The sequence below is a fragment of the Crinia signifera genome, chromosome 3, assembly GCF_055691185.1.
Source record: "Crinia signifera chromosome 3, ASM5569118v1, whole genome shotgun sequence".
NCBI lineage: Eukaryota > Metazoa > Chordata > Amphibia > Anura > Myobatrachidae > Crinia > Crinia signifera.
In genome coordinates, this window is record NC_139219.1 from 129,971,319 (window position 1) to 129,998,884 (window position 27,566).

General features: G+C 49.9%; 1 protein-coding gene across 1 annotated transcript; it reads right to left on the reverse strand.

Moving 5' to 3' along the window:
• Positions 1 to 14: 14 nt before the first annotated feature.
• LOC146062919 (uncharacterized) lies at positions 15 to 21,574 on the reverse strand. The gene is made up of 7 exons (XM_083174928.1): positions 21,340 to 21,574; positions 6,254 to 6,331; positions 4,323 to 4,391; positions 3,176 to 3,355; positions 2,280 to 2,330; positions 302 to 340; positions 15 to 111 (listed from the first exon to the last, which is right to left on the reverse strand). The coding sequence occupies exons 1-7, from the start codon at positions 21,572 to 21,574 to the stop codon at positions 35 to 37; spliced, it is 729 nt and encodes a 242-aa protein (XP_083031054.1). The 3' UTR covers positions 15 to 34.
• Between the last annotated feature and the right edge of the window lie 5,992 nt (positions 21,575 to 27,566).

Sequence of the window (27,566 nt, forward strand, 5' to 3'; positions counted from 1 at the left end):
AATAGCACTGCACATTTAAAACAAAATAAATTATTTATATATTTTTTAAAATATAATTAAAAACTTCATTTTCGGTCGCAATCAGTCTCCCGATTTCACTTCGTATGGCATCTGTGAAAATAAAAAAAAATTAACAGTTTTAGAACAGTAATACAAGTTGAGTACTTTACAGTTACAAGGCACCGTGTGGGGAATTAAGTTGAGAGACAGTGGTGAAAGCCTTAATTACTGTAAAAAAAAAAGGTTTAAAAACACCTGTACTGTAAGTTACAGTATTAAGAAGTACAAAACTGTACTGTACCTTGTTGGTCTTCATCCTGAATTGATGGTGCAGGAGTTGCTGTAAAAAAAAAAGCACTGTCAGTTTACTACTAGTTTAAAACTAAACTTCTAATCTTCCATCCCCCGAACATACTGTACAGTACCCTTTTTCCCACTACAGTATCTTCATCAGCATTGGTGAAACCGAGATCACCTCCACCGACCAAACGCGCGGCCTTGGTGTCATCATTGACTCCTCCCTCTCTTTCACCCCCCACATTCGTGCTCTCTCCAAGTCTTGCCGTTTTAACCTACGCAACATCTCACGCATCAGACCATTCCTCTCCACTGACACGACCAAAATTCTCATTCACTCTCTTGTCATCTCCCGCCTTGACTACTGCAACATCCTTCTCTCTGGGTTACCTCGAACACGCCTTGCACCACTCCAATCCATTATTAACGCTGCTGCTAGGCTCATCTTCCTCTCCCGCCACTCTACCTCTGCCTCCTGGAACAACCTCCCGCCACCTACTGTATCAGGCTTTCTGATTCCCTTACCTCCTTCAAGCGCTCCCTCAAAACCCACTTTTTTCGACTAGCCTATCCCTCCTCCTAACCTCTTTTGATCCTCCTATCATGCCTCCGTTCCCATCTGTTCCTACAGTACTTACAGTACAGTATCCTATTGTTTTTCGTTCGTCCTCCTTTTACTGTAGTCTGTTAACTCTTATGAGTAGGGCCCTCCTTCCTCCAGTACTCACCCTACCTCTTTACCTCACCTGTGCTCCTCTCCTGTTGTTCCCTTCATCTACTGTACTGTACTGTACTTCATTTCAACACCTACAGTACTTCTGAACTGATGCTGATTTTAGTTCTACCAGCTACAGTATACTGTACCCCTATTTACAGTATGCTGTAATTTTCAACACACCCTGTACAGTACGTTACCTTGTAATTTGTTTTTTTGTTTGCTACAGTACTGTATGTACGGCGCTGTGGACACTTTGTGGCGCCCAGGGGCGCTGGAACGTTTTTAGGTTGGGGGGGGGGCAAGATATAATCTCATTTTGGCGCACCCTAAATTGCTATATGTTACCCCCGGGCACTATACACACTGGCAGCGGCATATACTGTACACGTGGGCATTATACACAGGGCAGCGGCATACTGTATATGCGTGGGCATTATACACTAGGCAGCGGCATTTACGCATGGGCATTATACACAGGGCAGCGGCATATACTGTACACGTGGGCATTATACACCGGGCAGCGGCATATACAGTACATGTGGCCAGAGACACCAGGACTGACATTAATCCAGGGGTTGTCATTTACTCGTAAAAAGTGGAAAAAGTGGCACTGTCACCCCCAAACAGATTTATGTGATTATGTCTGATTATGATAATCAGACATAATTACATAAACCTGTTTGGGTGTGAATCCAGGGGTAAATGACAACCCCTGGATCCAGGAGTCACTGGGGAAGGGAGGGTGAGAGGAGCAGCATTTACCTTTAAGTTTTAGTTGTGGCAGCACAGCGTGATGGCTGCTGCTGCGGCTGTTGTAGGATGCTCCCGCGGCTCCCGCCCATGCACTGATCCACGCGACCAGTCTCCCTCCCTACGGCCCGCATCACGCCCGCCAATCACTGTGGACGCATCACATCCACAGCCACTGTGATTGGCGGGCGCTGGTTCTCAACATCTCCCCGCAGAAGTCATCCATGTGGGCGGACGGCTGCGAATAGGAATCGGATTCTTGCTGAGGCGCTAAAGCAGCTGTGCGGGCGGGCGGCTGCGATTAATCAGTAATATAGGCGGACGGGCGGGAGGCTGGATCAAGCTTAATCAGCCCACCGCCCGCCCGCCTATATTACTGATTAATCAGCCGCCCGCACAGCTGCTTTAGCGCCTCAGTAATTTTGGGGGGGGCAAGCTGCCCCCTCGCCCCCCCCCCTTCCGGCGCCACTGGTGGCGCCTAATAAATAAACGTACTGCTACTACTACTACTTACATGGTTGGGGAGGAGTTTGTTCGTACTGCCAAGGTAGCCAAGGGGAATGCACTGTGGAAAAAGAAATGTTTGATCATTTTCTGTAACAATAGTAATACAGTACAGCATATTGTACAGTACATACGGTACTGTACAGTACAGTACAAATACTTTACTGTACAGTACTGAACAATAGTGTCTCATACTGCAGCACATACAGTACTGTACACTAGTGTACTGTACAGTACTGTATGAACACCAATAAAGTCATAAGAATTGTCATAGTGGAGCACAACTTTCTGTGTACAGTAATGTACAGATGGAGCAGCTCCCATTTCAGCTGCTCCTGGAGACAGAATCTCAGGACAGCTATCCATACTGTAGGCCAGTATTCAATGCAGCAGAAGCAGTTGCAGCAGTGAGTGTTGATGAATGAAGGCATTACACAAGTCAGGGGGCATTGTGCATTAGGTGATGGGGGGGGGGGGGGTTGAATGCATACTGTAATTACTGTAGGCACTAAAGGGGGGCATTCTTCATACAGTATGGGTCATTCTGTACAGTATACAGAATGGCAATATTGAGGGAATTTTGTAGTGCACAGGTACAGTACAGTACTGTACTGTATATGGCTTTACAGGTGGACTCCACAACTCCCTCAATGCTCCACACCATTACTCCCACGTTCCCTCCCTGCTCCACACTACTACTCCTACCCTCCCTCCCTCCCTGCTCCGCACTATTACTCCCACCCTCCCTCCTGCTCTGCATTATTACTCCCTCCCTCCCTCCCTTCTCCACACTATTACTCCCCCCCTGCTCCACACCACTACTATGCTTGATGGGGAAGGGGCCCCAGAGAGATCAATTTATGGGGCCCCAGGATTGCTGTTGCTGGCCATGAGTACAGTACTTACACCCTGGGGGAGTTCTGCTGGATGCAGGAGGAAGCGCTGCTGCCACCTCGCTTTCTTCCTCCGAGCGGCAGGAACAGTAGCTCCAATTTTCCTGGGGCTCCGGGGATGAACAGCTCCAGGTGTCCATACTGCAGGTGTCCGTCATGTCCTCTTCAATTGGCACCTCTGGGTATTTCAGGTCTGTAAAAAAAATTGCACCAAAATTTGAGCTTGCTGATACAGTATACTGTAATACAATAGGTAACAATAAAGTCTTGAGCGTAGAGGATACTGTATGCTGTACAGTAGAGAGGGGTGAAGAGAGACAGAGTGCCTAATTCAGAGGTGAGCACAAGCAGACACACTTGTACAGTATTTCTGCGCATGTGTAAGAGGGCATGGAAGGGAGGTGGGGTATATTAGCAGCACTTGCCTCCATAATACAGTATACTGGACACAGGTCAGTGTTGGTGTAAAAGGGGCCACCCTGGTCCAGTAACACTGGTTTCCTACCCAGGTCCTGACCGAAGTTACTGTAAACACTGGTTGGACCTGGGTCGTGGGTGGTGTAAATGGTCCCAACCCAGGTTCCACAGGGGAGCTCACATGGTTGATGCTGTACTTTTATACCGCTACTGTATGTGTCCTTGAGCACTGAATAAAACTTTTTGAAAAAATATTTAACAAAATAAACAAACCAACATTTTTCAATGCTAACTTTTCATGTCTTTTTTATTTTATTTTTTTAATCAATGACGGAAGGTTGACTGGAAGTTTATCAGTCCTAAAATGGACATTTTTTAATGTCATCCAAAGGGAAAAGCAGGGCTGACCCAGGTTCAGTATAAATGGCGCAGACCTGGGTCCGACCTGGGACATAGTGCTGTGTAAATGGGGTCTAAAGCTGGGTTCAACCCTGGAAACTCCTGTGTACAAAGATCAGGTCCAACCAAGGATTTTGGTTTAAAAGGGGTATAAGTCACTCCCCTAGCTTTGTGTGACCATCCCCCCTCATGACACATGGCCACGCCCATTTTTGGTGGAAGCTATCAGTACCACCAAGAAAAAAATTCTACTTGCACCACTGTACAGTACTGTAACATCTGATGCAGCCCCATAGAGAGAAAAACTAACAAATACTGTAAACAAAAACATGTACTGTACTTACTAGGTGGAGGGCTGATACGGCCTCTCCAGAGCTGTCTGGGAGCTCCCACTTGTTGAGGGGGTTGCTGGGCTGTTGGAAGACATGTCACCACAATTAGGGATAAGATCGACAGGTCATCAGGTCGACACAAGCTTTAGGTCGACATGGTCTAGGTCGACAGTCGAAAGGTCAACATGGGGTTTTTCACTGTTTTTTTTTATCCGAATGTCGACATACTGTAGTTTTAAGTGTCCATGCACTCGGCACACTATTTTATTCTCCCACAATGCCCCAGTGCAGTGATGGCTAACCTTAACACTCCAGCTGTTGTTGAACTACACATCCCAGCATGCCCTGCATCAGTTTTAGCATGGCCAAATAGTAAAACTGTAGCAGGGCATGCTGGGATGTGTAGTTCATTAACAGCTGGAGTGTCAAGGTTAGCCATCACTGCCCTAGTGGATATTAGGGCATGAAATACCGCCTGTCGGCTCTTTAAACAGTGAAAAATCCTATGCCGACCTAATGACTTGTTGACCTTGTCCCATGTGGACCTTGCAGTATGTCGACCTAGTGGTGAGGCCCTAATGACTGTCGACCATCTTTAGGTCGACCAACTGAATGCTGCTGCAGGGGCAGAGGACTGGGGGGAGCACATGGGTGATGCTGCACTTTTATACCGCTACAGTATGTGCGCTTCATCACTGAATACTGTATAACTTTTTGACAAAATATTTTGCTAAATACTGTAAACCAACCAACATTTTTCAATGCTAACATTTCATGTCTTTTAATTTTTATTTAAATCATCGAGGGAAGGTTGGCTTCAGTTTCTCACAAATACAGTATCCTATAAACGACAATACATTAGTGGGGGTTGGTGGTGGAGCTTTACCAGATAGAAATGCTAATGAGTTAGTGTACTTGGAGTGGGGAGGCTAATACTGTAGTGTGATTTTTCCTTTCACAGATACAAGATTCAAATGTAAATGTCCTTTTTAGACAATGCAGTCCAGGTTTATAGCGACCCTTAATCAAATTATCTGTCTGCACTTAACACTACAGAAAGGAGGGTGAACTGGCATCTCTAGTATGCAGCTTTGAAAAGGGGAATCCAGTCATCACATTTGAAGAAAACTTTCAGATTTTCACAAATACAGTACAGTACAGGTTGAGTATCCCCTATCCGAAATGCTCGGGACCGCGAGCATTTCGGATAGGGGAATTTTCCGGTTTTTGGAATATTTTTTTTGCAGCCATACTTACCTGTCCCCTGATGGTCCCCGGGCGTCCCTCGGCGTCCGCGCAGTCCCCAGGCGGCCACAGCAGGCCTCCGACATCTTCTCCTGGTCTCCAGCGGTCCCAGGAATGCATTGCGCGAGTGTGCGCGCGCAATGCATTCCTGGGACTGCTGGAGACCCTGGAGAAGATGCCGGAGGCCTGCTGTGGACGCCCGGGGACTTGGTAAGTATGAAAAGAGGGTTAGGGGATAAAAAAAAAAAAAAAATTCAAATGATTCCAAAAACCACGGTTTTTGGAATCATTCGGATAAGGGATGTCCGGATACCGGATACTCAACCTGTATACTGTACTGTAGTAGCAAACAAAGATGGGTCATAGGAAAGACAGACATTACTGTAGGTCTACAAGCATTAGTTCGACCACTGAAGGTTGACATGCATGAAGGTCGACATGACTGAAGGTCAACATGGGTTAGGGAGACATGGTCATTAGGAAAACTAAATTATTAGGTCGACATGGGTATGGTCAACATTCAAAAAGTTCACCATCGAGTTTTTCATTATTGTTGACTGAATGTCGACACAGTCAACATGGACACTAGAAAAGTGCATTGCGTCCCCTCAGCCTCGGCCAACGGCACGCCAAGAAAAGACACAAGTTGGAAAGGAAGAAAAAAAACACAAACTCAATAAAGAAATGACAGGACTTACTCTCAGACGGAGCGGCTGAGGCGCTGGGGGCTGTAACGGCCCGCAAGGGCAGGGTGTCCTCGCCTTCAAGCGGAGGCACTGTGTGAAGATGAGAAAAATGAGAAAGTGTGCTGTTTAAATAAAGTTACTGTACTCATTACTGGGTTTACAAAAAGGCGTGGACTGGATTTTATAAAGTGCTGCGCCCGCCATACTGTACTTTAGAAAATCCACTCCGCTCCAAAGTGGATAGGACACATACCGCTGCGCATTCCCTGCTTACGGCTGCCCTGGATAGTGGTTGTTTCAAAAGGAGGCATTTGCCAGTGCAGTACCGGATGTACACTAGTACTGCCAGTGGCAATTGCCTCCTTTTGTGCATCAGAGGCATTGGCGCAACGCTCCACCCCCACCCCCCCGACATGGACACAACGCTGACTACGCAGGGCTGCGCTAGGCTGCCATTGGCCCACGCTACCAGCGTGGGCCAATGGCACGCCAAGAGAAGACACAATTAGGAGAGAAAGGAAAAAAAACACAAACTCAATAAAGAAATGACAGGACTTACTCTCAGACGGAGCGGCTGAGGCGCTGGGGGCTGTAACGGCCCGCAAGGGCAGGGTGTCCTCGCCTTCAAGCGGAGGCACTGTGTGAAGATGAGAAAAATGAGAAAGTGTGCTGTTTAAATAAAGTTACTGTACTCATTACTGGGTTTACAAAAAGGCGTGGACTGGATTTTATAAAGTGCTGCGCCCGCCATACTGTACTTTAGAAAATCCACTCCGCTCCAAAGTGGATAGGACACATACCGCTGTGCATTCCCTGCTTACGGCTGCCCTGGATAGTGGTTGTTTCAAAAGGAGGCATTTGCCAGTGCAGTACCGGATGTACACTAGTACTGCCAGTGGCAATTGCCTCCTTTTGTGCATCAGAGGCATTGGCGCAACGCTCCACCCCCACCCCCCTGACATGGACACAACGCTGACTACGCAGGGCTGCGCTAGGCTGCCATTGGCCCACGCTACCAGCGTGGGCCAATGGCACGCCAAGAGAAGACACAATTAGGAGAGAAAGGAAAAAAAAACACAAACTCAATAAAGAAATGACAGGACTTACTCTCAGACGGAGCGGCTGAGGCGCTGGGGGCTGGAAGGGTGCCCTGGTCTGCAATCGGAGTCACTGTGGGAAAATGTCAAAAATGAGAACAAGTGCTGTTTACTGTTAATAAACTTACCGTACTCTTAATACTGTAAATAGGGCTGTGGTGGCTTTACAAAAAGGCGTGGACTGAATTTTATAAAGTGCTGCGCCCGCCATACTGTACTTTAGAAAATCCACTCTGCTCCAAAGTGGATAGGACACATACCGCTGCGCATTCCCTGCTTACGGCTGTCCTGGATAGTGGTTGTTTCAAATGGAGGCATTTGCCAGTGCAGTACCGGATGTACACTAGTACTGCCAGTGGCAATTGCCTCCTTTTGTGCATCAGAGGCATTGGCGCAACGCTCCACCCCCACCCCCCTGACATGGACACAACGCTGACTACGCAGGGCTGCGCTAGGCTGCCATTGGCCCACGCTACCAGCGTGGGCCAATGGCACGCTAAGAAAAGACACAATTAGGAGAGAAAGGAAAAAAAAACACAAACTCAATAAAGAAATGACAGGACTTACTCTCAGACGGAGCGGCTGAGGCGCTGGGGGCAGTAACGGCCCGCAAGGGCAGGGTGTCCTCGCCTTCAAGCGGAGGCACTGTGTGAAGATGAGAAAAATGAGAAAGTGTGCTGTTTAAATAAAGTTACTGTACTCATTACTGGGTTTACAAAAAGGCGTGGACTGGATTTTATAAAGTGCTGCGCCCGCCATACTGTACTTTAGAAAATCCACTCCGCTCCAAAGTGGATAGGACACATACCGCTGCGCATTCCCTGCTTACGGCTGCCCTGGATAGTGGTTGTTTCAAAAGGAGGCATTTGTCAGTGCAGTACCGGATGTACACTAGTACTGCCAGTGGCAATTGCCTCCTTTTGTGCATCAGAGGCATTGGCGCAACGCTCCACCCCCACCCCCCTGACATGGACACAACGCTGACTATGCAGGGCTGCGCTAGGCTGCCATTGGCCCACGCTACCAGCGTGGGCCAATGGCACGCCAAGAGAAGACACAATTAGGAGAGAAAGGAAAAAAAAACACAAACTCAATAAAGAAATGACAGGACTTACTCTCAGACGGAGCGGCTGAGGCGCTGGGGGCTGTAACGGCCCGCAAGGGCAGGGGGTCCTCGCCTTCAAGCGGAGGCACTGTGTGAAGATGAGAAAAATGAGAAAGTGTGCTGTTTAAATAAAGTTACTGTACTCATTACTGGGTTTACAAAAAGGCGTGGACTGGATTTTATAAAGTGCTGCGCCCGCCATACTGTACTTTAGAAAATCCACTCCGCTCCAAAGTGGATAGGACACATACCGCTGTGCATTCCCTGCTTACGGCTGCCCTGGATAGTGGTTGTTTCAAAAGGAGGCATTTGCCAGTGCAGTACCGGATGTACACTAGTACTGCCAGTGGCAATTGCCTCCTTTTGTGCATCAGAGGCATTGGCGCAACGCTCCACCCCCACCCCCCTGACATGGACACAACGCTGACTACGCAGGGCTGCGCTAGGCTGCCATTGGCCCACGCTACCAGCGTGGGCCAATGGCACGCCAAGAGAAGACACAATTAGGAGAGAAAGGAAAAAAAAACACAAACTCAATAAAGAAATGACAGGACTTACTCTCAGACGGAGCGGCTGAGGCGCTGGGGGCTGGAAGGGTGCCCTGGTCTGCAATCGGAGTCACTGTGGGAAAATGTCAAAAATGAGAACAAGTGCTGTTTACTGTTAATAAACTTACCGTACTCTTATTACTGTAAATAGGGCTGGGGTGGCTTTACAAAAAGGCGTGGACTGAATTTTATAAAGTGCTGCGCCCGCCATACTGTACTTTAGAAAATCCACTCTGCTCCAAAGTGGATAGGACACATACCGCTGCGCATTCCCTGCTTACGGCTGTCCTGGATAGTGGTTGTTTCAAATGGAGGCATTTGCCAGTGCAGTACCGGATGTACACTAGTACTGCCAGTGGCAATTGCCTCCTTTTGTGCATCAGAGGCATTGGCGCAACGCTCCACCCCCACCCCCCTGACATGGACACAACGCTGACTACGCAGGGCTGCGCTAGGCTGCCATTGGCCCACGCTACCAGCGTGGGCCAATGGCACGCCAAGAGAAGACACAATTAGGAGAGAAAGGAAAAAAAAACACAAACTCAATAAAGAAATGACAGGACTTACTCTCAGACGGAGCGGCTGAGGCGCTGGGGGCTGTAACGGCCCGCAAGGGCAGGGTGTCCTCGCCTTCAAGCGGAGGCACTGTGTGAAGATGAGAAAAATGAGAAAGTGTGCTGTTTAAATAAAGTTACTGTACTCATTACTGGGTTTACAAAAAGGCGTGGACTGGATTTTATAAAGTGCTGCGCCCGCCATACTGTACTTTAGAAAATCCACTCCGCTCCAAAGTGGATAGGACACATACCACTGTGCATTCCCTGCTTACGGCTGCCCTGGATAGTGGTTGTTTTAAAAGGAGGCATTTGCCAGTGCAGTACCGGATGTACACTAGTACTGCCAGTGGCAATTGCCTCCTTTTGTGCATCAGAGGCATTGGCGCAACGCTCCACCCCCACCCCCCTGACATGGACACAACGCTGACTACGCAGGGCTGCGCTAGGCTGCCATTGGCCCACGCTACCAGCGTGGGCCAATGGCACGCCAAGAGAAGACACAATTAGGAGAGAAAGGAAAAAAAAACACAAACTCAATAAAGAAATGACAGGACTTACTCTCAGACGGAGCGGCTGAGGCGCTGGGGGCTGGAAGGGTGCCCTGGTCTGCAATCGGAGTCACTGTGGGAAAATGTCAAAAATGAGAACAAGTGCTGTTTACTGTTAATAAACTTACCGTACTCTTATTACTGTAAATAGGGCTGGGGTGGCTTTACAAAAATGCGTGGACTGAATTTTATAAAGTGCTGCGCCCGCCATACTGTACTTTAGAAAATCCACTCTGCTCCAAAGTGGATAGGACACATACCGCTGCGCATTCCCTGCTTACGGCTGTCCTGGATAGTGGTTGTTTCAAATGGAGGCATTTGCCAGTGCAGTACCGGATGTACACTGCGCTAGGCTGCCATTGGCCCACGCTACCAGCGTGGGCCAATGGCACGCCAAGAGAAGACACAATTAGGAGAGAAAGGAAAAAAAAACACAAACTCAATAAAGAAATGACAGGACTTACTCTCAGACGGAGCGGCTGAGGCGCTGGGGGCTGTAACGGCCCGCAAGGGCAGGGTGTCCTCGCCTTCAAGCGGAGGCACTGTGTGAAGATGAGAAAAATGAGAAAGTGTGCTGTTTAAATAAAGTTACTGTACTCATTACTGGGTTTACAAAAAGGCGTGGACTGGATTTTATAAAGTGCTGCGCCCGCCATACTGTACTTTAGAAAATCCACTCTGTTCCAAAGTGGATAGGACACATACCGCTGTGCATTCCCTGCTTACGGCTGTCCTGGATAGTGGTTGTTTCAAAAGGAGGCATTTGCCAGTGCAGTACCGGATGTACACTAGTACTGCCAGTGGCAAAGGAACACCGATGGCTGATTAAGCTAGAGGTGACATAAATCACCTAGGGGATTTCATGCTGGGGAAGAAATAACAGTGGGGACAGATAGGGCTGCGGCTGGCAGCCAATGGGTGTCAAGGGAGGAGTTTTAGCAGGGCTGAGGGTCTTGTGATCACGAGTCAGCTTCCTCTCTGGAAATTTTTGGTAGAGGCGGCAGGGGGGCTCGCAGCGGTGCTGCGCGCGGCAGTTCAGCCTCCAATAGGCCCAGGAGAGGCGTCGCGGCGGGCGCTAGGCCCGCGGCGGCGCATGCGCAGTTGGCCCCGCAGGTAGCCGTTGTCCCTGTTAACCAGGCGCCGGGATATAGCGGGGGGCAGGCACATCAAGGGGGCACAGGGCACTCTGCAGGGCGCCCTTCTGGCATCCCCCTGCTTGCTAGCCGGCTGGCTAGAGCTAGGCAGCCTGTAATTGTAAATGCGCCACCTGCTGGCCGCCCATCGCAGTTACCACTGCTGGCCAGCAGGTTGGGTAGGGGCAGGCTTAGGCTGAATCAGGTCTCAGGGGATCTAGGGGAGGCGGTGAACCCCCCCCCTCCCCCATGGCTAGTGTGGGGATGTCCCCTTTGCAGGCAGCCAGACGGCAGTGGCTGCGGCGAGCCAGGCTATTGTCCAGACGCGGGAGGGGGGTTGGTGCCATGAGGGCACCTGTGTCGAGGGCGTTGGCACTGCCGCCACAACAGCCTGTAGAGACAGTGCAGGCAGAGGATAGGTGGCAGCAGCTGGTATCCGTACTGGTCCCCCTGCTAAGCCACAATTCTCAGAGATCCCCCACAAGGGCGGATGCTTCCCCCGCGCTGCTCCCCTGTGTACCTCCCGCAGGCTGCGGTCTCTACCACGTCCACGGCTGTTCGGGTGACTCCCCATGCTGAAGATACAACAATGCCTGGTACACCGGCCGGTTCAAGGGACGCATCCGGCACGACGGAACAGAATATGGCCGTCGCCGTGGCAGGAACTGCAGGTAAGACGGCAAGTAAGAAAAAACGGCACAGGCGGAAATCGCGCACGTCCTCTTCCTCCTCCGGGTCCAACTCTGTGACGTCGGAGGAGGAGGGGGGTCGTAGGTCACGACGTAGACACCGTCATTCTAGGCGGCGGCGCCGATATTCCCGGTCCACCAGCGGGAGTTCGGGTTCCCCCTTTTTCCCCAAAGGGAACGTGGTGCGCTGCGAATACACGGCAGTATGTCGGGGTTTGCGCCAGAGCGTGCGCGAGAGGATTAATGAGGGGAAATACGTAAATTTTTTCACCCTAACTGCGCAGGCGGAGAAAGACTACCGCACGGCAAAGCGGAAAGGGGGTATGGGGGAGGCCGCCTATTGTACTTATCAAAGATGGCAATCGGGGATGTTTATGTTTGCCGCTTGCTATCTGGAGACGAGGCCTGAGGAGCACATGAACATGGTGCGGTATATGCATATGATACACGAAATGTTCATGTCTGATGGCGGCATGGCGTGGAAGTCGTATGATGAGGACTTCCGACACAAACAGTCGGGGTCATTCATCATAGACTTTGGTTGTAAGGATGTAGAACTGTGGGTTGGGAAGAGACCTGTATCCTCCAGTGCACCTCCCCCTCCCCCTCCTACCCCTCCCCCTACGCCGCCAGCTGCTGGCGTGGTGGCTCGTCGGGCTAATGCTCCCTTTCGAGGTGGCGCGGGTGGCGCACCCGCGGGCAGATGCTTTGGCTTTAATGGGGTGGGATGCAACTTGGGAGTGCGCTGTAGGTTCAAGCATGCCTGCGCCCGCTGTTGGGGCCCTCACCCAGTCAGGGATTGCAACAGGGGGCGGCAAGGGGCAATTACGCCCAGGCCGGGTGCCGGGGCTGCTCAGCAATAAGGCCCCCTCCCCGGTCCGGGTGGATCGCATGGCCGGATGGCTGAGCGTATACCCGGACAAAATCAGTGCGGCCTTCCTGGGTGATGGTTTCCGGTTTGGCTTTCGCCTGCCCGTTAGGGGCGAGGTTAACACGGGATCCCCCAGGAACTTGAAATCCGCGGTTGACATGCCCCATATTGTGCTGGAAAAGGTGGCTAAAGAAGTGGCTTTGGGGCGGATGGTGGGACCTTTCGCGGCTCCTCCCGTCGGGGAGCTAGTGCTCTCCCCGGTGGGGGTGGTCCCGAAAAAGGAGGCGGGTAAGTTTCGGCTTATCCAGCATCTATCCCACCCACCGGGCTCATCGGTGAACGACGCAATTCCTGAGGAGTTGTGCCGGGTCACTTATCAGTCCTTTGAGCAGGCGTTGGCCATTGTAAGGGGTTTCGGCGCAGGGGCGTTGCTTGCGAAGATTGACGTGGAGTCGGCCTTCCGACTGATGCCACTGCATCCGGATTCGTTCCGGTTCATGGGCTTTCGGCTACCCACGGGTTTTTACGTGGATAGGTGCTTGCCCATGGGCTGTTCAATCTCTTGCGCATATTTCGAACAATTCAGCACTTTCCTGCATTGGTGCGCACAGAGGGAGTCGGGGGAGCGGGGCTTAGCGCATTATCTGGATGATTTCCTATGCGTGGGTCCGGCTGGATCCCCGCGTTGCGCGGCGCTGCTGGAAATAGTGCAGGGATTGTTTGAATTTTTCGGGGTGCCCATTGCTGCTGAGAAAACAGAGGGGCCGGTCACCTGTCTCTCATTTTTAGGCATTGAGATCGATACGCTTGGCGGCTGCTGCAGGCTTCCCCTTGATAAGCTTGAACGGCTACAAGGGGAGGTCTCGGTAGCTCTGTGCGCGGGTAAGCTTAGGTTGCGCCAGCTGCAGTCACTTCTAGGTTTGCTACATTTCGCATGCCGGGTGATCCCCATGGGTCGGGTTTTCTGCAGAAAGCTCGAACGCGCCATGGCGGGCATCCGGCACCCGATGCATTTTGTACGCTTATCCGCTGAGCTAAAAAGGGATCTCCGGATTTGGAGCTCCTTTTTGGAACATTTCAATGGGGTGTTGATATGGCCGGCTCCGCGCCGTAGCAATGCTCAATTGGAATTGTTCACAGATGCGGCCGGCGGGAATGGTTTTGGGGCCTACCTGCACGGATCATGGTGTGCCGAACCATGGCCCGTGGAGTGGTTTGCTGAGGGCCTCACAAGAAATTTGCTGCTTCTAGAATTATTTCCTATAGTGGTGGCGCTAGAACTGTGGGGGGATAGCCTGAAAAATGCATCCATAGTTTTCTGGTGCGATAATTTAGGAGTGGTCCAGGCCATAAATCGACAGGGCTCCTCCTCTCTTCCAGTGCTGCGGCTGCTGTCGCGTTTGGTGTTACGTTGCTTGCTTTTGAACATCCAGTTTGTTGCCAAACATGTGCCGGGGGTAGAAAATTCCATAGCTGATGCGCTTTCTAGGGGGGATTGGGCACGGTTTCATGCCTTGGCCCCTAATGCTGGCATGTTTGGTGAACCCTGTCCCCCTTATGTTTGGCAGATGATCAGGCCGGCATGGAAGGCTTAGCCATGCGGGCCATCGCACCCAGGACTTTGCGATGCTACCAGGAAGGGTGGTTTGAGTGGGAGCGTTTCAGGCTATCCTCCGAGCAGGCAGGTAAGACGCCTAGGGCAGCTATGGTGTCTTTCGTTTGGCACCTGTATTCATTGAATTATTCTGTTGCCGCTGTTAGGCGGGTGCTTTCTGGGGTATCCTTTTTCTCTGCTTTGTATGGTCGTGCTGACCCGTCTAAGTCATTTTTGGTTTCTAGGGCTTTGAGGGGCTGGCAGCGGGCCACTCCGGCAGTCTCCGACCGTAGGCGTCCGATTGATATTGCACTGCTCCCACCGCTGCTGGGTGCCCTGCGGGACATATGCTACCCACGATACGAGGTGCTGTTGTTCCGGATGGCGTACGCAATGGCATATCACGGGGCCTTTAGGATCGGGGAGCTAGTGGCACCGCGCAAGAATGCCCCGTCGCCTTTGGATGTGGCCGATGTGGTGGTCCAAAGGGATTCTGTGCTGTGTCACATGCGACGGTCCAAGACTGACCAGGCTGGGAGGGGGCGGTGGCTGTCCCTGCTCCCATGTCCGGTGGATGGGGTATGTCCGGTGGAAATGGCCCTGGCCTTCCAGCTGGTACGCCCCGACCACACGGGGGCGTGGTTGATGCATGAGGATGGGTCACCGCTTACTAGGTACCAATTTTGTCATGTCTTGAGCCGGGCGCTGGGGGCCTTGGGCCTCGATCCAAAGGAGTTTGGGTCTCATTCCTTTAGGATCGGGGCTGCTACGTCTGCAGCTGCGGGGGGCCGCTCCGACGCAGAGATTCAGTCTCTGGGCCGATGGCGCTCCGCAGTCTTTCGCAGGTACATTCGGCCAACTCTTTCTGTCACTTTACCGGATCATGGTTCACTGGATGCATAAGCACTCGCCAACCTACTGTGGGGGTCTTGAGGTGTGTTCACATTTCCCCCGGGGGCACAATTCGGCTGATCTCTAATTTGTCAAGGCGTACCTGATAGATTACTCCGGGGGTTTGTGTGTTTTGTGCCTCAAGATCTGGTGCCATGGTCCAAAAAACTTTTTTATCTTTTCCCTTCTTGAATGCTTGTGTTGAGTTTTGTATTTGCCGGTGTGATGTTTAATAATGTTATACGCTGTTGCAGGTCGGCGAGATGTCAGGAGCGTGTGGGTCATGGGCCATTCGTATGTCTATTGGGCAGCAAGATCGCCCGGGGCCTCAGACGTGTGCATGTATCCGGAAGCAAGAATGGTGCGGTGGCTGGGAGTGAGAGGCATGCGTTGGTGTGCCTTGCAGGAACACCTGTCAAGGGCCATGCAGAGCTATGGCACCCCCAGGGTGCTGATTGTACATTTAGGTGGAAATGATGTTGGGCAATGTACGACTTTAGAGCTGCGGTCCCTTATCATTCGGGACTTGCATATTGTGGCACAGGCGTGGCCAGATTGCAAGCTAGTTTGGTCAGCCATGGTGCCCAGGCGCGTGTGGAGGTCGGCACGATCTTGCCCTCGGGTGGATAGCTCTCGCAAAAAGGTGAATGCAGCTGTAGAGAGATATGTTTTGGAGAGTGGAGGTGGTGTCATCCGGCATGATGGCATCATTTTTCGGAGGGAAGAGCTTTATAGGGAGGATGGTGTACATCTGAGCCCAGAAGGAATGGCTATGTTCCTGGCAGATTTGTTTTTGTGGTTAAGAGGTTGGTGCTGAGCGTTTTCTTTCTGTTGGTGGCGGTGCTGCGGCTTAGGGCCTGGCTTGGCGGTAAAGAACGGTCAATTGTGTAGATGGAATGTGTGTAGGTTAGTGGGTGAGCTCTCCAGGCATCGATTGTCACGAGCCATACTTCTATGCACGGAAGATGGCTGCCACCACCGACCCGGGTGGTGGCTGGGAGAGTTGGTCACCAGCGGTGTGTGAATGGTATGGTGATCCTAACCCACCCCCCTTTCTTTAATCTGACCGTTCTTTAGTGCCGCCACCAATATATATATATATATAGTTTAGTCTGTTGTCAAAAATAAATTTGACATTCATTATTTTGAAACGCCAGCACTTGTGTCCGTGTCGTTATTTTAGATAAGTTAGTAAGTTAAGTGTTAAGGTCTGTTAAGCATGAGAGTACCGATGGTGAATTTAAGGAACACCGATGGCTGATTAAGCTAGAGGTGACATAAATCACCTAGGGGATTTCATGCTGGGGAAGAAATAACAGTGGGGACAGATAGGGCTGCGGCTGGCAGCCAATGGGTGTCAAGGGAGGAGTTTTAGCAGGGCTGAGGGTCTTGTGATCACGAGTCAGCTTCCTCTCTGGAAATTTTCCCACCTTCCCATCCCTATTTTCTGTCTCTATTTTTCTTCACCTGGGCGGCGGTAAAGAACGGTCAATTGTGTAGATGGAATGTGTGTAGGTTAGTGGGTGAGCTCTCCAGGCATCGATTGTCACGAGCCATACTTCTATGCACGGAAGATGGCTGCCACCACCGACCCGGGTGGTGGCTGGGAGAGTTGGTCACCAGCGGTGTGTGAATGGTATGGTGATCCTAACCCACCCCCCTTTCTTTAATCTGACCGTTCTTTAGTGCCGCCACCAATATATATATATATATATATATAGTTTAGTCTGTTGTCAAAAATAAATTTGACATTCATTATTTTGAAACGCCAGCACTTGTGTCCGTGTCGTTATTTTAGATAAGTTAGTAAGTTAAGTGTTAAGGTCTGTTAAGCATGAGAGTACCGATGGTGAATTTATTGCCTCCTTTTGTGCATCAGAGGCATTGGCGCAACGCTCCACCCCCACCCCCCTGACATGGACACAACGCTGACTACGCAGGGCTGCGCTAGGCTGCCATTGGCCCACGCTACCAGCGTGGGCCAATGGCACGCCAAGAGAAGACACAATTAGGAGAGAAAGGAAAAAAAAACACAAACTCAATAAAGAAATGACAGGACTTACTCTCAGACGGAGCGTCTGAGGCGCTGGGGGCTGGAAGGGTGCCCTGGTCTGCAATCGGAGTCACTGTGGGAAAATGTCAAAAATGAGAACAAGTGCTGTTTACTGTTAATAAACTTACCGTACTCTTATTACTGTAAATAGGGCTGGGGTGGCTTTACAAAAAGGCGTGGACTGAATTTTATAAAGTGCTGCGCCCGCCATACTGTACTTTAGAAAATCCACTCTGCTCCAAAGTGGATAGGACACATACCGCTGCGCATTCCCTGCTTACGGCTGTCCTGGATAGTGGTTGTTTCAAATGGAGGCATTTGCCAGTGCAGTACAGGATTTTGTACTGCCACTGGCAAGTGCCTCCTTTGTGCCTCCTTTGCACAGCGTCTATTCTCGTATGAAAATGAGGTTGCGGCTAATTAGCATAAGCTGCGCCCTCATTTGCATACGCCCCATCCCCTTTTCGGGCACTCGCGCGAGTGTCCCTATTTCCCCAACACAGAAGTTGGGAGGTATGCATTGCAGCAGCAGAAGACAGCAACCCGTGCGGACAGTGCACACAGGCTGCTACCTGGCACTCCACAGGTGGACCTAAGGTGGATGCAGCGCTGTCAGGCAGTAGTGGGACCAAGAGCTTAAAGGAGGAGGGTGCATGATGTGCCTCCCACTCCAGTGACTCCATTTTTTAAGGGATACTGTACAGTATATAGTACAGTACAGTACTCTACCTACAGAAATCATTTACAGTACTGTATGTATGTTTTGGGGGTGGGGGGGTGGGGGGAGGGGTATGGATTGTATGGTCGACCTAAAGATTGTCGACAGTCATAAGGTCGACATACTGCAAGGTCGACAGGTATCTAGGTCGACATGGGATAAGATCGACAGGTCATCAGGTCGACACAAGCTTTAGGTCGACATGGTCTAGGTCGACAGTCGAAAGGTCAACATGGGGTTTTTCACTGTTTTTTTTTATCCGAATGTCGACATACTGTAGTTTTAAGTGTCCATGCACTCGGCACACTATTTTATTCTCCCACAATGCCCCAGTGCAGTGATGGCTAACCTTAACACTCCAGCTGTTGTTGAACTACACATCCCAGCATGCCCTGCATCAGTTTTAGCATGGCCAAATAGTAAAACTGTAGCAGGGCATGCTGGGATGTGTAGTTCATTAACAGCTGGAGTGTCAAGGTTAGCCATCACTGCCCTAGTGGATATTAGGGCATGAAATACCGCCTGTCGGCTCTTTAAACAGTGAAAAATCCTATGCCGACCTAATGACTTGTTGACCTTGTCCCATGTGGACCTTGCAGTATGTCGACCTAGTGGTGAGGCCCTAATGACTGTCGACCATCTTTAGGTCGACCAACTGAATGCTGCTGCAGGGGCAGAGGACTGGGGGGAGCACATGGGTGATGCTGCACTTTTATACCGCTACAGTATGTGCGCTTCATCACTGAATACTGTATAACTTTTTGACAAAATATTTTGCTAAATACTGTAAACCAACCAACATTTTTCAATGCTAACATTTCATGTCTTTTAATTTTTATTTAAATCATCGAGGGAAGGTTGGCTTCAGTTTCTCACAAATACAGTATCCTATAAACGACAATACATTAGTGGGGGTTGGTGGTGGAGCTTTACCAGATAGAAATGCTAATGAGTTAGTGTACTTGGAGTGGGGAGGCTAATACTGTAGTGTGATTTTACAGATACAAGATTCAAATGTAAATGTCCTTTTTAGACAATGCAGTCCAGGTTTATAGCGACCCTTAATCAAATTATCTGTCTGCACTTAACACTACAGAAAGGAGGGTGAACTGGCATCTCTAGTATGCAGCTTTGAAAAGGGGAATCCAGTCATCACATTTGAAGAAAACTTTCAGATTTTCACAAATACAGTATACAGGCCCTTAATCTGATCTAAGCGGTAACGGCCGCATGCGGCCGTTCCGCCGATGTTTTCGATCTGCGCATGTGCAGAGGGCACTGTGCGCATGTGCAGGCGAAATCGCCGCACAATTTTTTTTAACGCCGCAAAGGGGGTGGATAGGGGCGTGAGGGGCTACTTAGCCTCATTTCCCTATGCATACGCCCCGCGTTTCATGGGCGTTCCCATGCAAACGCGGGGCGTACGCATGGTAATGAGGCTGTGACGCATGTGTTGGGGGCGGGCATCTGACATCGCCGGATGTCAGCTGCCCGGCCCCATACATGCTTTTACACGGACAAGTGTCCGTGAGGTCTATGGGTGCGGGAGCTGGTGACGTCACCGGCGCGCGCACACACTCGCGCAATGCATTCCTGGGACCGCTGGAGACCCTGGAGAAGATGCCGGAGGCCTGCTGTGGACGCCCGGGGACTTGGTAAGTATGAAAAGAGGGTTAGGGGTTAAAAAATAAAAAATAAAAAAAAATTCGAATGATTCCAAAAACCACGGTTTTTGGAATCATTCGGATAAGGGATGTCCGGATACCGGATACTCAACCTGTATACTGTACTGTAGTAGCAAACAAAGATGGGTCATAGGAAAGACAGACATTAGGTCTACAAGCATTAGGTCGACCACTGAAGGTTGACATGCATGAAGGTCGACATGACTGAAGGTCAACATGGGTTAGGGAGACATGGTCATTAGGAAAACTAAATTATTAAGTCGACATGGGTATGGTCAACATTCAAAAAGTTCACCATCGAGTTTTTCATTATTGTTGACTGAATGTCGACACAGTCAACATGGACACTAGAAAAGTGCATTGCGTCCCCTCAGCCTCGGCCAACGGCAAGCCAACAAAAGACACAAGTTGGAAAGGAAGAAAAAATACACAAACTCAATAAACAAATGACAGGACTTACTCTCAGATGGAGCGGCGCCGCTTGTTGAGGCGGTGGGGGCTGTATCGGCCTGCATTTCCCTCCTCCTCCTCCTCTGAAGTCCTGTGTAAAAATAACATTTACAGTATACTGTAGTGTCCTTTCAAACATTAGTGCATTGGGTCAACACCACTAGGTCGACAGAAAGCAAGGTCGACATGGTTTTAGGTCGACTTTGGTCAAGGTCGACATTTCATTTGGTCAACACACCTATTACAGCATTCCCGCCAGACAATGGGCTATATTCTGATCGGTGCAGATTTCTCCGCATGCGGTCGTCCCGCCGATGGTTATCGTCTGCACATGTGCAGAGGTCACTCTGCGCATGTGCAGGCGATTTCGCCGCACGTATTCTTTACACGCCGCACAGGGGGCGTAGAGGGGCGTGAGGGGCTACTTAGCCTCATTACCCTATGCATACGCCCCGCGTTTCATGGGCGTTCCCATTATCTGCAAATATTGGGGAAGATGTAGAACCGGCCCTTTGAGGGTGACCAAACTGCTGATGCGGCCCCGGATGAATTTGAGTTTGACACCCCTGCCCTAGTGGATGATAGGGCATGAAATACAGTTTCGCCTGTCAGCACATGGCGGATTCCAAAAACACTGGAATATACCATGTCGACCTTTTGAATGTTGACATACTGTAATGCTTGTGTCAATTTAATCACATGTCCACCTTGGCCCATGTCGACCTTCCTGCAAGTCGACCTAGTGGGGTCGACCTAATGACTGTAGACCTAAGTTCATTCTGACCGATGTCCCGATTCCCTTTTTTCACAGTAAACCACCCCCACTATCAACGCCGACCCGAAGCGTGGCGAGCGCAGCGAGCCCACGAGGGGCGGCGTTACGTGTCCAACGACCTTTTCATAACCCCACTATCCACGTCGCCGTGGAGTTCAGAACAGAAAGTGTGGCGAGCGCAGCGAGCCACCGAGCCCAGCGAGCACCGGGCGCGAGGGGACACGGATACCTGTACAGATAAACGCTTACCCACGCGGGCTTCACAGGTGTCCGCGTCCCCTTGCGTTTGTGTCTATCCAATTATCCATACCCGCTATAACAGTAAATACTGTACTACAGTACTAATGTACTTTAATTTTGTTAATGTCATGTACTGTACAGTACCTCTGCTGAGCTTGGCCCTCAATTTGGCCAGTTTATCTGGCTGTCTCCGAAGCAGGTCACTCCACCTCTTCTGCAGCGAGAGGATACTCCTCTCCCTGTGCAGGACTTCCTCGATCTCCTCCTTTGCGCTCCTGTATGCGCTGTGCTTCTCGGCATTACTGGCCAAGGATTTGTCCACATGCCGCAGCAAAATCAGGAGCTCCGCATCAGAGAAGTTCCTGTTTCTGTGCGCCATGTTGCCTACAGTATACTGTAATGGTGGCCGCCTTCCACGCATGTCACATGTCGACACAGGTCACATGTCAAACACAGCAAGTCCCATCATTCAAGTTTTTGTCCCTACATTAGCGTACTACTTACGGAAGCCCTCCACTATAAAAACGGAAAAATTCGCAGAACAAATTTGTGTTACTAACGGAAGCCCTCCACTAAAAACGGAAAAATTCGCAGAACTAAGGGGACCCGCATACGGATGCCTTCCACTGTAAACGGAAAAATTCGCAGAACAAATTTGCGCCAGAGACTACAGTAAACTGCAATAACTGATTAAGGAAGCCCTCCGCTAAAAACGGAAAAATTAGCAGGACTAAAAACAAAATAAAGTACAGTATGCTGTAGTAACGTATATTGAGTACTAAAACACCTGCAACGCACAGTTTATTAAATTAAATTAATACAGTATGAGGCCTCCCATATACTGTACTGTACGGTATGAAGACACAATTTTATTAAAGTTAAGAAACCCATTCACTGTATAGTACTGTACAGTATGTCTCCTGGATTGATTACTTTAGCCTACTGACTACCATGTGTACTGCGTTTTGTGTCATGCGCTGGGGAGTGTTCACTTCCAAAATGGATTCTGCTCGGAGGCTGCGTTACAGCTACGCCGAGCTGATCATTTTGGTTAGCTGCCGGGACAAGCCTCTGAGCAATAACCGGGAGAAGCGCAATGCTTACAGGGATGCGCGAAGGATAATACTACGCAAGTACTGCCGGCTGCGCAGGATTAGGTCGCTCCAAAGAAAATGGAGCGACCTAGTCACAAGGCAGCCTGCGAAGCTGGAGGCCCTGCGCTGTTCCGTCGCCAGTAAGTACTGTACACTACTCCTGTTAGGTACTTTACATTGAACTCTACTGTACAGCATACTGTACTGTATTTAGATTGTGTACTGATTCTGTACCTACAGTACCAACTACTGTAGGTTGACAAGCATTGTGTCGACACCCATAGGTTAACAGACAGCAAGGTCTACATGTGTTTAGGCCAACATGGGTCAAGGTGGACATGTGGTTAGATTGACACAAGCATTACAGTATGTCAACATTCAGAAGGTCGACATGGTGTTTTCCAGTGTTTTGGGGATCCGCCATGTACTGACAGGCGAAACGGTATTTCATGCCCTAACATCCACTAGGGCAGGGGTGTCAAACTCAAATTCATCCGGGGCCACATCAGCAGTTTGGTCACCCTCAAAGGGCCAGTTCTTCATCTTCCCCAATATTTGCAGATACAGTAATAATTACCCCGAAACACCATTTTTAAGGGCATATCCGCAAATACTGTATTAGGTAATGCAGCACACAGTACTGTATACTGTACAGTATTTTTTTTTAAAATTACTACAGTATACAGGTACTGTACTGTATATTCGGCTAGCCCATGGTACAGTCAGAGCCGGCCTTAGGCATAGGCAAACTAGGCAATTGCCTAGGGCATTTGGAATGCCTGGGGGCATCAGCAGCTTCTGCTGATTAAAATGATATGCAGCATGCCTATGTTCTGTGTGTGAGTGAGGCTGTATCTGCATATAAATTGTGTAATCATGGAAATCACTGTAACATACAGTACTGTAGCATTCTGTATGCAGGTACAGCCACAGTCGCACACAAAATACAGTATAGGCATGCTGCATATCATTTTAATCATGGGAAGCTCCTTGTGTGTCCTGGTCACATAACAATGCAAATAAGATGAATTTTCAGCAAAAAATGCACCCAACGTTAGCAGAACTGGCCAGGAGCTGCATGGCTTATTGAGTCAAGATATACTGTATGAGGAAACATCTGTATCCAAGCAGAGGCAGAGGTCACAGTGTTAGCGGCTGTGCGAGTGCTGTCTGTGGGTGGGTTGGTTGTGCCATAGTGTTCGGCATATGTCTAAGGGGCATTACTGTATGTGTGTCATGTACAGTATAAATGCATTAATAATGTGCGACATACAGTACTGTATGTGTAACAGGCATTACTGTATGTGTGTCATGTGTATACGGGCATTAATAATGTGCAACATACTGTACTGTACTGTACAGTGTTAGCGGCTGTGCGAGTGCTGTCTGTGGGTGGGTTGGTTGTGCCATAGTGTTCGGCATATGTCTAAGGGGCATTACTGTATGTGTGTCATGTACAGTATAAATGCATTAATAATGTGCGACATACAGTACTGTATGTGTAACAGGCATTACTGTATGTGTGTCATGTGTATACGGGCATTAATAATGTGCAACATACTGTACTGTACTGTACAGTATGTGTAATGGGCATTGTGTGTGTCATTATGTGTATGAAGGGCATTAATAAAGGTTGGCATAATGTGTAAGGGGCATTATGGTTATACAGTAAGGACATTAATAACATGTGTCATGTGTAAGGGGCATTACTGTGTGGTATTATCAGGGGTGCCGAGAGAAAGGGGTAGGGGGTACAAATTACCCAGGCCAAAGTCTGATGGATGATGTCCCTGATCACATGACGGTACAAACATTGTCTGGCGGGAATGCTGTAATACTGTAGGTGAAGGCTGCGTGGGCCACATGTCGAGGTCTTGCGGGCCAGATTTGGCCCATGGGCCTTGTGTTTGACACCCGTGCACTAGAGCGTGGTGGGATAATAAAATACAGTACTTGTACTTTACTGTACTAATGTTTGAAAGGACACTACAGTATACTGTAAATGTTATTTTTACACAGGACGTCAGAGGAGGAGCAGGGAAAGGGCACTTTTGTCATCAAGTGGAAGCGTGGCAAGCGGTATGTGTCCTATCCACTTTGGAGCGGAGTGGATTTTCTAAAGTACAGTATGGCGGGCGCAGCACTTTATAAAATCCAGTCCACGCCTTTTTGTAAACCCAGTAATGAGTACAGTAACTTTATTTAAACAGCACACTTTCTCATTTTTCTCATCTTCACACAGTGCCTCCGCTTGAAGGCGAGGACACCCTGCCCTTGCGGGCCGTTACTGCCCCCAGCGCCTCAGCCGCTCCGTCTGAGAGTAAGTCCTGTCATTTCTTTATTGAGTTTGTGTTTTTTTTTCCTTTCTCTCCTAATTGTGTCTTTTCTTAGCGTGCCATTTGCCCACGCTGGTAGCGTGGGCCAATGGCAGCCTAGCGCAGCCCTGCGTAGTCAGCGTTGTGTCCATGTCAGGGGGGTGGGGGTGGAGCGTTGCGCCAATGCCTCTGATGCACAAAAGGAGGCAATTGCAACTGGCAGTACTAGTGTACATCCGGTACTGCACTGACAAATGCCTCCTTTTGAAACAAGCACTATCCAGGGCAGCCGTAAGCAGGGAATGCGCAGCGGTATGTGTCCTATCCACTTTGGAGCGGAGTGGATTTTCTAAAGTACAGTATGGCGGGCACAGCACTTTATAAAATCCAGTCCACGCCTTTTTGTAAACCCAGTAATGAGTACAGTAACTTTATTTAAACAGCACACTTTCTCATTTTTCTCATCTTCACACAGTGCCTCCGCTTGAAGGCGAGGACACCCTGCCCTTGCGGGCCGTTACTGCCCCCAGCGCCTCAGCCGCTCCGTCTGAGAGTAAGTCCTGTCATTTCTTTATTGAGTTTGTGTTTTTTTTTCCTTTCTCTCCTAATTGTGTCTTTTCTTAGCGTGCCATTGGCCCACGCTGGTAGCGTGGGCCAATGGCAGCCTAGCGCAGCCCTGCGTAGTCAGCGTTGTGTCCATGTCAGGGGGGTGGGGGTGGAGCGTTGCGCCAATGCCTCTGATTCACAAAAGGAGGCAATTGCCACTGGCAGTACTAGTGTACATCCGGTACTGCACTGACAAATGCCTCCTTTTGAAACAACCACTATCCAGGGCAGCCGTAAGCAGGGAATGCGCAGCGGTATGTGTCCTATCCACTTTGGAGCGGAGTGGATTTTCTAAAGTACAGTATGGCGGGCGCAGCACTTTATAAAATCCAGTCCACGCCTTTTTGTAAACCCAGTAATGAGTACAGTAACTTTATTTAAACAGCACACTTTCTCATTTTTCTCATCTTCACACAGTGCCTCCGCTTGAAGGCGAGGACACCCTGCCCTTGCGGGCCGTTACTGCCCCCAGCGCCTCAGCCGCTCCGTCTGAGAGTAAGTCCTGTCATTTCTTTATTGAGTTTGTGTTTTTTTTTCCTTTCTCTCCTAATTGTGTCTTTTCTTAGCGTGCCATTGGCCCACGCTGGTAGCGTGGGCCAATGGCAGCCTAGCGCAGCCCTGCGTAGTCAGCGTTGTGTCCATGTCAGGGGGGTGGGGGTGGAGCGTTGCGCCAATGCCTCTGATGCACAAAAGGAGGCAATTGCCACTGGCAGTACTAGTGTACATCCGGTACTGCACTGACAAATGCCTCCTTTTGAAACAACCACTATCCAGGGCAGCCGTAAGCAGGGAATGCGCAGCGGTATGTGTCCTATCCACTTTGGAGCGGAGTGGATTTTCTAAAGTACAGTATGGCGGGCGCAGCACTTTATAAAATCCAGTCCACGCCTTTTTGTAAACCCAGTAATGAGTACAGTAACTTTATTTAAACAGCACACTTTCTCATTTTTCTCATCTTCACACAGTGCCTCCGCTTGAAGGCGAGGACACCCTGCCCTTGCGGGCCGTTACTGCCCCCAGCGCCTCAGCCGCTCCGTCTGAGAGTAAGTCCTGTCATTTCTTTATTGAGTTTGTGTTTTTTTTTCCTTTCTCTCCTAATTGTGTCTTTTCTTAGCGTGCCATTGGCCCACGCTGGTAGCGTGGGCCAATGGCAGCCTAGCGCAGCCCTGCGTAGTCAGCGTTGTGTCCATGTCAGGGGGGTGGGGGTGGAGCGTTGCGCCAATGCCTCTGATGCACAAAAGGAGGCAATTGCCACTGGCAGTACTAGTGTACATCCGGTACTGCACTGACAAATGCCTCCTTTTGAAACAACCACTATCCAGGGCAGCCGTAAGCAGGGAATGCGCAGCGGTATGTGTCCTATCCACTTTGGAGCGGAGTGGATTTTCTAAAGTACAGTATGGCGGGCGCAGCACTTTATAAAATCCAGTCCACGCCTTTTTGTAAACCCAGTAATGAGTACAGTAACTTTATTTAAACAGCACACTTTCTCATTTTTCTCATCTTCACACAGTGCCTCCGCTTGAAGGCGAGGACACCCTGCCCTTGCGGGCCGTTACTGCCCCCAGCGCCTCAGCCGCTCCGTCTGAGAGTAAGTCCTGTCATTTCTTTATTGAGTTTGTGTTTTTTTTTCCTTTCTCTCCTAATTGTGTCTTTTCTTAGCGTGCCATTGGCCCACGCTGGTAGCGTGGGCCAATGGCAGCCTAGCGCAGCCCTGCGTAGTCAGCGTTGTGTCCATGTCAGGGGGGTGGGGGTGGAGCGTTGCGCCAATGCCTCTGATGCACAAAAGGAGGCAATTGCCACTGGCAGTACTAGTGTACATCCGGTACTGCACTGGCAAATGCCTCCTTTTGAAACAACCACTATCCAGGGCAGCCATAAGCAGGGAATGCACAGCGGTATGTGTCCTATCCACTTTGGAGCGGAGTGGATTTTCTAAAGTACAGTATGGCGGGCGCAGCACTTTATAAAATCCAGTCCACGCCTTTTTGTAAACCCAGTAATGAGTACAGTAACTTTATTTAAACAGCACACTTTCTCATTTTTCTCATCTTCACACAGTGCCTCCGCTTGAAGGCGAGGACACCCTGCCCTTGCGGGCCGTTACAGCCCCCAGCGCCTCAGCCGCTCCGTCTGAGAGTAAGTCCTGTCATTTCTTTATTGAGTTTGTGTTTTTTTTTCTTTCTCTCCTAATTGTGTCTTTTCTTAGCGTGCCATTGGCCCACGCTGGTAGCGTGGGCCAATGGCAGCCTAGCGCAGCCCTGCGTAGTCAGCGTTGTGTCCATGTCAGGGGGGTGGGGGTGGAGCGTTGCGCCAATGCCTCTGATGCACAAAAGGAGGCAATTGCCACTGGCAG